This window comes from Vicugna pacos, chromosome 35 (assembly GCF_048564905.1).
Source record: "Vicugna pacos chromosome 35, VicPac4, whole genome shotgun sequence".
Lineage (NCBI taxonomy): Eukaryota > Metazoa > Chordata > Mammalia > Artiodactyla > Camelidae > Vicugna > Vicugna pacos.
Window position 1 is genome coordinate 32,249,902 of NC_133021.1, and position 9,848 is coordinate 32,259,749.

General features: G+C 49.4%; 1 protein-coding gene across 1 annotated transcript in view; it reads left to right on the plus strand.

Annotated features, from left to right (window-relative positions):
- Nucleotides 1–2,165, plus strand: part of PRKCQ (protein kinase C theta) — a 131,320-nt gene extending 129,155 nt beyond the window's left edge. Inside the window, exons 17-18 of the mRNA XM_072954996.1 lie at nt 815–943; nt 1,452–2,165. Of these exons, the coding sequence (XP_072811097.1) occupies nt 815–943; nt 1,452–1,607 (285 nt within the window). The 3' untranslated portion in view covers nt 1,608–2,165. The remainder of the gene's footprint in view (nt 1–814; nt 944–1,451) is intronic.
- Nucleotides 2,166–9,848: the final 7,683 nt, after the last annotated feature.

Here is a 9,848-nt window from a genome sequence, read left to right on the forward strand (position 1 = left end):
TCCAGGTTTCTTTCCTGTCCTGGCCAGTGTCCGTTTTGACCTCCTGGAGGAAAGCGGCAAGAGAGGGGACAGTGTGAAGAAGGAAATACATAAGCACACGAGTCAGAGGTGATTAAAGAGGATCTGAATTAAGTATTAGCGTCCAGCAGGTTTGCAGGAGTGGGGAGTGATTCTGGATACTGAGATGCCTTACAACGTCCGAAGCTGACGGTCAGGACTGGTTCCTGGTGCACGTGAAGTGAGCTTTTCCTGAGAGCAAGACTGTGACCCTAAGCAGGCAGCTTTGGAAGAAACCAAACTCCATTGCCGGGCAGTCAGCCAGACCACCACCACTTTGGTTCCTTACGCTCTGCTGTGGTGTTTTATAGACCAGGAATTAGCGCGCGCGCGCGTGCGTGCGTGCGTGCGTGCGTGCGTGCGTGCGTGTGTGTGTGTGTTGTGGTTAGTCCTTACAGATGAGGAAACTGACCCAGAGCATTCTGGAACTTGCCAGAGGCCCTGCGAATAACCCAGGGCAAAGCTGATTTCAATCCAGGTCTGTATTACTTAAAAGATAACATTTCTGGGGTGAAGCCCAGACTCCAGAATAGTCAGCAGGCTCCTTCAAGGGAGACCGTTACCCCCTGTTTGACGTGATCGTTTATAATGGTAAATAGAAAACAAGGTTCGGAAGGCCGGGGGCATGAGCAGGGCCTTTCCCTTGGTGGAGTCAAGCATGTGTGGTCCTGGCTCCCAAACCAAGAAGTGCGCTTGCATCCAAGGGGGCAGGTTCGTCCCCTGGAGAAGTAACTCTTCCCCTTCTGTCCCCTTTCAGCTCTTCGTACGGGAACCTGAAAACCGCCTGGGAGTGAGGGGAGACATTCGCCAGCACCCCTTGTTCCGAGAGATCAACTGGGAGGAGCTGGAAAGAAAGGAGATTGACCCGCCGTTCAGGCCTAAAGTGGTGAGGGCCCCGGGGCCGTGTGGTGGGGGGACCAACGGCCGTGAAGGATGTTGGTCAAAGAACAGGAATATACAATCTGCAAAACGCCTTCCCTCCTCTGGTCCCTTTGCTCCCACCCTCCACCCCCTCCCACCTCCCACTGCCCCCTCACCCACTGTCCCCTGCAGACGAACAGGACACTGGTCAGATTGGGGCTTTCCACTTTTTCAAAGGTTGCCAGCCTGCTTCATACGTAAGCTATTAACTAGAAACATTAGACCTTATTTGAACGTACGCATGATGGAATTCCTTTATGTGAATTTAATTATACCATTGATAAACTGATGACTCAGGACCTTAGAGGTGTTGAGTAACAGCCCCACGTGACCATCTGTAAGTATTGCTTTAGTGCAGACGCCCGCGTTTTCACACGCAGGTACTAGCCTGGGCAGCGGAAGTGAGGGTGATGACTTCAGTGGTTGATTTTCTCCCCTTTTCCTCCCCTCCTCCACCTTCAACTTTGATCCAGAAATCACCGCATGACTGCAGCAACTTCGACAAGGAATTCTTGAATGAGAAGCCCCGGCTGTCATGTGCAGACAGAGCTCTGATCAACAGCATGGACCAGAACATGTTCAGAAACTTTTCCTTCATGAACCCGAGGATGGAGAGGCTAATATCCTGAATCCCACCTCCCCAGGTCCACGAAGGGATCTGCCGTCTCTCCTCTGTGAACTGGCCCAAGTGACAATTCCTGGGTTCCTTTTCATCTTGGAAAAGAAAAGAAACACTCAACCACAAAGGCTGAGCCCACCGCGCCCCTCGCTGGCTGCGCAGCAGAAACCAGCTCTGTGCCACTAACGAGGCCCCTGGGTCTTCCTTCACAGCCACGCTTGACGTCAGGTCGTTACTAACCACAGCTATCTACTTGATGAAAGATGGTTCTCCGAGCTGTGAAAGATTTGAAAACTTAACAACGCTCTAAATCGTGGCCCTTCCCTTGAGCACGGACTGCTGATCAGTGAAATCCTTGTTCACTGAAGGCACAGCGTGAGCACGAACTCCTGAAAGGCTGAACCAGCACGTGGCCTGGCGTGACTGTGGCTTCCACTCTGCCACAGACAAGTAACCACTAACCCGTTTTACTCTGTTCACATCCCTGGAAGGTGTAAATAAGGGGTGGGGGAAGCCCTGCGTAGGTTCTTATGGGAATTCTTCATAATAAACGTAGCTTGTAACTTGAGATTTACAAATCCATTCATTCTGACTAGCTGTGAAATTCGTGGGAAAGAGAGAAGGTGGGGAGAGTTCGTGTCATTGATATGGAAGGTTTAATACAGCCCTATTCTGGTTATCGTATCGTAGTAATCAAATTTCGAGTCCAACCAAGATAGAGACATTCTACTGCAAATAAAACCTTTTCATCCATCCACTCTCAGCTGATCTCAGCATCGGTGGCAGCCTCTCATCACCATCCTCACATTAGAACAAGAAAAAAAAAATGACGTGCGTAATTCTACTAGAGAAGAGAAAACCAATCTTTTTATTACACCATTACGGGTGATTTGATGACTCATAAGTCTCTTGAGATGTCGTTCAAGATAAAGACCCATGCATGCCGTTTGCAGCAATCTTATTTAATTAGAATTCTAGCTATACGTGTTTAAAGTATCTGTGCTGTTTGTATATTTTGGTAAAATGTTGTGACTTAATGACGAAGAGGTGAATATATAAAAATGGAATAAAAGAAAGAAGGATGCCTCTGAATAGTTGAAGTCCCTTCTTGTCCCCACTGCCCCCAAGAACCTGGTTCTGTTTTGGTTATTATCAAGATGTAGCTAGCACTGAGGTGATGTCTTAAATTTTGAGAATCATTAAATATCCCCAAATGGGCAAGAAAGTCGGTAAACCTTGAGTCATTGGTCTCATGTTCCTCTTTCCCTGCCCCACGAGACTTCTGACCGCCTGATCTACGTGTGTTGCCTCTACGTCTCCAACCCCCAAATTCAGCTCTGCCCTCCAGTCTCTCTCCTGACACTGCCTCCTCCAGGGACGGCCCTCTGGCCTGGTCTTGTGGAATGTTCTGATCCCCTTCTACCTCTCTGCAGCTTCAGATACAAGGAAAGACCTGTTCTGTGACCTCAGCCCCTGAGATGCTCTCACACAGCCTTTTCCTCTTTCATCCCGTCCCCCTGTCGTCACCCGCCTCCCACCCGCCGTCTGGCCCCTTTTCCTCTTCCTTCCCCAAATGCCTCCAACGCCCTTCTCTCCTCCTCGCCTTCACTTCCCCTTGGTTTTCTCCTTCCACCCCGTGCCTTCAAGGAGCACTCAGTGCAGAGCACCTCAGTCCTCACCTCCAGTCCTGACCTCTGCCAGGCTTCACGCAGGTTCCGTGAACTCGTTCTGTTTTCTTAAGATCTTTCGCTTGTATTTCCCGACTCTGCTAAAGCCACCATCACAGGCCCGGTCATCCAGCTCAGAACCACGGAGTCACTGTTGACCAGCCCCTCTCCCTCTCTAACCCACCCCCCCGCGCTTTCTCTTTTTCAGCCAAATCCTTATGAGCCTGCCTCTGCAGTCTCTCCAGAATACGTACTTAGCTCTCTTTTCCCTCCTACTAGTCATGCCTGGTTTATTTAATAGCCTGTGAACCAGACTTCCCATCAAAAGACTCCTCTCTCTCCATTTTAATTCTCATTTACAACGTATATTATAAACTGTAAGGCGGGTTACAACCCCAACACTCCAGGGACAGAACGGATCGATAACACCGTTAAAACGTCCTTTGAAAGCTAGCTTTGTGGAGGGAGGGGAGAGCTCGGTGGCAGAGTGTGCACGTAGCGGGCCCGGGGTCCTGGGCTCAGCCCCCAGTACCGCCATTAAAATAAATAAATAAATATTCTGTGTGTGTGTGTAAATAAACCTAATTACTTCCCTCCCCCCCAAAAAATTTAAATAAATAAAATTAAAAGGAAAGAAAAAAAATTTTAAGCCAATCCCAGTGCCTCCATTAAAAATAAATAAATAAACCTAATTACCTCCCTACTGAAAAAATAAAATAAAACACAGCCAGTTCTGCCATTGCTCGCTTTTACCCTACTGCACGTGCACAGAGGGCGCTGGGTGGCCTCTGAGCCTAGAGAGCCAGTCCCCCTTTTCAAGTGTCTTCCGGGTGTGCTGCAGCCAGGCTCAGCGTGACAGAGAGGAGCACGTGGCCCCGCGTGGGGCTGACCTTCGGCTGGTAAGCACCCATCAGTCTGTGTGGGCTCTGACTGGTCGCCGCCCGTGCCGTGTGGATATCTCGAACCTCAGTCCTGATGGTGCGTAAACGGGATGGAGAAATGATACCTACTCGGCCACAAAGGCCTGTGTGTTTCGTCGCTCCTACCACTAAAATTCAGAATCTAACAAACCGTGTAAAGGCAGATTCCATAGCTATTTTCAAAAGCAAGCATAGATCCAGCAGCCCTGTAATGCCTAATCCGTTTTGAATCTGCTCTCGCATTCTCCTCCAAGACCGCTGTGCTGTGCCGCTCGGAGGGCCCCCCACCGCCCCGCCAGACACAGCCTGGGCCAGAATGGCCGCACCCTGAGCCAGGAGCCCTCTGGCATATTTAACAGTCATTATCTTGGCGGTTAGAAAAATATTTCGTATTATTCCATCCCACGTCTCTTTGTATAAATTTTTAGAGCACAACAATAAAAGTCTATGCCACCAAATGATCCATTAAAAGCGTAGGATGAGAGGGTGGGTCTCTGCCTTGTTTTCACTCTTAGATTTTTCCCACCAGCAGTTCACCCCCCTATTTCTCTAGGTCTTATTATACTATAACTTTTTCCAATCAAATCTCTTGTTTCCTGTCGACGATGATGCTTTAGAACGTGAAGGACACCTGTGACACATGGCAGAATTTCGTGGTACAAGATGTGCTCCCCATGATTCTTAGTGGCCACCCTAACTCATGCAACTGGCAATTCTTCCAACGCTCTATTCAAAGCAAGCCCTGGCATCTTACGCTTCTAAATCAGACCAGTCTTGAGCACGATGAAACAAAGAGGAAAATAAACTTAATTAAAGGTGAAATAACTTGCCAAGACAAAGCAGCAGACCATCAAACTGGAGGAAAAGAGGACGTCTGTACGGGAGCAGGTTATTTGCTTAGGGGTTCATTTCGGACCAGTAAAGAGGGTATTGAAAGCACTTGTTTGCCCCTGACTTGGTTACTCCTGCCGCCACCTCGTCCAGGAAGGCGGAGGGAGGCGGGAACCTGCGGAAAACCCGTCTGAGCTTGGGCTGAGAAGAGGGTAAGCAGGGAGAGCCATGGTAATGCTGCGATGGGGCCATAACCTTTACGATAAAGTGATTAGAATGCGGAAGCAGTCAGGCAAAGTTAGCGTCGCCGGCCTCAAATTAACCTATGGTGAAGACTCTGGGTCCTTTGCTCTGAACATAGCAGTGAGACCTCAGGTCTCTAGGTGTGTGGACAGGCAGTCCTGCTCCGCACGAAACGCTCACGGATGTTTGCCCAGCGCTTCCACTCGGAGGAGGAAGAGGACGGAGGGTCTGGGGGAAGCGGCTCAGGGCAGGGAAGGGATGCAGGCGGAGGGTCGGAGATGCCCACGTCATTGGTTCTGACGTGGCTCTGCTTCCGGTCCACTGCGGAACCGTGAACAAGTCATCTAGTCTTGGGGGCTCAGCGAAGATGGTATCTAAGCTCTCTTTCAGCTCGAACATTTCTGGTTCTAATCTGAATCAAAATCCTGGGCAGCTGCAAAGGTCGGTGAGCAATACTTTCCAGACACACAGACACTCACTGATTCCATGCTTCGCAGACCCAAGAGCACCTGCGGGCCCCCTTCTTTCCCTCTCCACGCTCCTCTCCCTCGTTCCGGGTCCCCCTACACCCCCTGCCCAGACACCCAGTGCTCTCAGGCTGTCCAGAGTCCCCCACCAGGACAGGACCCCTAGCAGGAGGCACTGCTGAGAGCGGGGTCTTAGAAATAATCACATCCACGTCTGGAATCCCCTCCACAGCACCCAGAATGTTTCACTGCTAATAAATGGTGCCTAGGTGAATTTGCTGGATGACTAACGATATTAATATTTACTTATTTTAAAGTACCTATACGCCTCATTCTGTTCTTACAGGAGCCCTCTGTAATCTGATTATTAATGTATCTATTCAGTAGGTGAGGAAGGTGAAACACGGGGACATAGAAAGTCACCAAGTGGAGGCCTCAAGCCCGACCTCTCAGCAGATCCTGCTGTGTCCAGGCCACGGCTGCATTTCCCCATCAGCGCCACGTCCCTGCGACTTAGTAGGAAGACTTTGTCTTCATGGACTCCCTGGCTCGGGTGCACACCTGGCCTTCACAGGGAGACAGTCTCATGGAAGCCTGGCCCTCTCACCAGCACCCCCAATTCTCTCTCGTGCTACACTTCTTTATTATTATTATTATTATTATTATTATTATTATTATTATTATTATTGAAGTGTAGTTGATTTACAGCGTTGGTCTGAGCGTTGTGTGCTTCCACCTAGACTCAGGCTTGCCTAGAGAAACGAGAACTTTTCCTTGGGCCACAGTCAAAGGTGCTGAGGAAAGGGAGGCCCGGGTTTCTTGTAGGAAGGCTGGGACTCAGAGGTTGGCTGCTCTAATGGACCCTTTATTCCTCCTGCAGACAAACGGGGCAGAGGCACTTCCCACGTACAAGATGTGGGCCAATACGTTTCTTTTTATGTGTGGAAGATTTTATTAACATTCAGTTTAAAAAGATTTATACCTGTGGTACATCAAGAGAAAGGGTTCTTTCTTTAAATGTTTTTTCTTTTTGGTTTCTTTGAGGGGGGCATGGTTAATAGGCTTTATTTATTTAAATATTTATATTTATGGAGGTGCTGGGGATTGAACCCAGGACCTTGTGCATGCTAAGCACGTGCTGTACCACTGAGCCACACCCTCCCCCCAAGAAAGGATTCTTAAAGACGTTGCACTTTAGGGTTTAGTCCTTGGTTTGGAAGTTGTGGCACTTTGGTATTTTTTTGTTAAGTGCTTTAAGAATTCACAATCTTGTAAATGCTGGAGAGGGTGTGGAGAAAGCGGAACCCTCCTACACTGCTGGTGGGAATGTAATTTGGTGCAGCCACTGTGGAAAACAGTATGGAGATTTCCTAAAGAACTAAAAATCGAGCTACCTTATGACCCAGCAATCCCACTCCTGGGCAAATATCCAGGGAAAACTTCAATTTGAAAAGATATATGCACCCTAATGTTCACTGCAGCACCATTTACAAGAGGCAAGACATGGAAGCAACCTAAATGTCCACCCACAGAGGACTGGATAAAGAAGCTGTGGTGTGTACTCAATGGAATACTATTCAGCAATAAAAAAAGGAATGAGGTAGCAGCAACATGGATAGATCTGGACCTGCATCAAAGCAGAATCCATCTGACACAACACTGTAAAATGACTATAACTCAATAAAAAATGTTTTAAAAAAAAAGCAGAACCCAAGGCAGCGAAAGGGACAAACAGCAGAAGCCAGAAGGGAGAGACCAAGCAAAGAGGCGGTGATGGGGAGCATAGTCTGTCACCCTAACAGGGAACTGCAATCATAGTGACCAAAGGTGAACCGATTCTGGGGGCACCTGGAGTGGCTCTAACATCCTGGGTTACTGAGCGGTCCACGGCTGCTGGGAGCTTTGTGCACAATCCTGGGGCCACCCCTGTGTCGGTCCTCTAACTCATCAAACTCACTCTTTACTCTCTCAGAGAGCATCCTGGCAGAGGTGGGAGCCCCCAGTCACAAGGCGGGCAGGCGGGGGGGACCTTAAGTCCCTGGATAAAGCCATTCTCTCAATGACACCATCCAGTCTCCATGAAGGTTGGCAATGAGACAGAGCCCTGGCTGCCTTATTTCTCCTTGTATCCCCCAAAATCTTGAGCCCAAAGAGCCCTGAGTGTGTCTCTGGGGTTTGTGTGTGTGTGAGAGAGAGAGAAAAAGAGATAGAGAGAGATTAACTAGATCTTACAAAACACACCACACAGCCGTTAGCATCAGACTGGTTGACTCATTGCCCCTACACACCTGATGTGTATTCCTGTCCCAGAGCTTTGACTCATTTTCTCCTGCAGGCCTGAAAGGCCCTCCCACATCTTGCAAACAGCCCCCAAACCAACCTACCCTAAGGCCCAGGTCAAGATCCAGCCTCCCGCATGGGCCTCTGCTGGCCGGGTCAGGAGGCGCTGCTCGGAGGTGCTTCCCTCCCCAGCCTGCCTTTCACGGTGGCCGTGGTTAACGGCGGGCCGCCACCGCCAGAGCCCAGGGAGACCAGCATCTCCCAGGGTGGTTTCTGCATGGCCCTGAGCTCACCGACGGGGAAGCGCCCTGCAGGGGCGGGAGGCTGGGAGTAACTCCCGCCCAGGGGCCATCTGGGAGAAGGAGTGACAATCCCGCGGAGACAGGGAAGCACCTGTCTTCTGCCTGGCCGTCCTCTGCCTTCTACGTCATTTTCATTGCTGATGAAGCCTCGGCAGTAAAGTCATCATTAGAACGTGCCCCCTTCGCTGACCGAAGTGGCTGTCGGGCCAGCCCCGAGGTGGCAAGCGGGGAGCAACAGACTTCCCTACAGAACACCCTGGGCGGCTACTCCTGGGCGCTGTGGGAGGGGCCTTAGGTCTCTTTTCCACTTACTCGTTAGAATCACCCCATGAGGGCAGCACAACTGCCCCCATTTATAGCGCAGGACACTGTGGTTTGCAAAGGTTGCATATCTTGCCCAGAGTTTTTAAGAAAAGAGCATTTGACTGCAACACCCATGCCCTCCTTCACTGTCAGGGGATGCAGAGAGCATTGTGGCTGAGCTAGGGGGTCCTAGAGTCAGACTGCGGGCTCACATCCCAGCGTCACCCCCACCCCCGGGATGTGCAACCGCGGACGAGCCACTTAGACACTGTGCCTCAGCCCCTGCATGTCTAGAATGAGGACAAGAGCAGGGCCCGCCTCACAGGGGCACTGGGAGAAGTGAAGACGGTGCCTAGATCATTGCAGAAGGGCAGGCCCCTTAAAAGAACCACCTAATCTCTAGCAGGCATCTGTTAACGTGTCAGTGTTGCTGTTACACGAGTATGTCCCGAAAGAACTTAGAGACCTCTTCCACAGGGAAACAAATAATTCTATCTGAATTATTTCTTTCTGAATTAATTCTATCTAAATTCAGTCACCAAAGGAGGGGGTTGAACTTAAATATGAAGAGGGAAAAAACCACAAACATCACAGCATCGCTCTGACACAGCTGTGAAACCAGAAAAAAGACATGGTTTGTAAAAGTTAACACAAACAAAACTACAAACATGATAAGACTGAAATGAACAATGTTAACTTTACACAATGATGACACTGGGAGGCTGGAACCACAGCAGCACTCCCAGTGTAAACACGTCCTGACTGCCGTAGGGGAAGTTCTTCTGAGTTTACCGCGGTTAGATGACTGTACGTGCGGTGTGATGACTCAGTCCACCTGCTGCTTTTCTCTCTTGCAACCATCAAAGAACCAGTTATGCGTCTTGATTCATTTGACCTTCATTTGCCATGAGTGCTTGAGTGCACCTCAGCTCTTTCCTAACAGCATGTGACGAAGTAATCCCACTGCTGCCAACACAATCTTGAACAAAATCCACCCAAGCTCTGTGATTCAGTGCTGTCCGACAGACTTTTCTGTAATCATACAGATGCACACTATCTGTGCTGTACAAAATAACAGCCAATTAATTACTATATCCTACATTGTTAGTGGGAATGTAAATTGATGCAGCCACTAATGAGAACAGTATGGAGGTTCCTTAAAAAACTAAAAAAAGAGCTACCATATGATCAAGCAATCCCACTCCTGGGGTCCAGAAAAGATGAAAACCCTAGTTAGA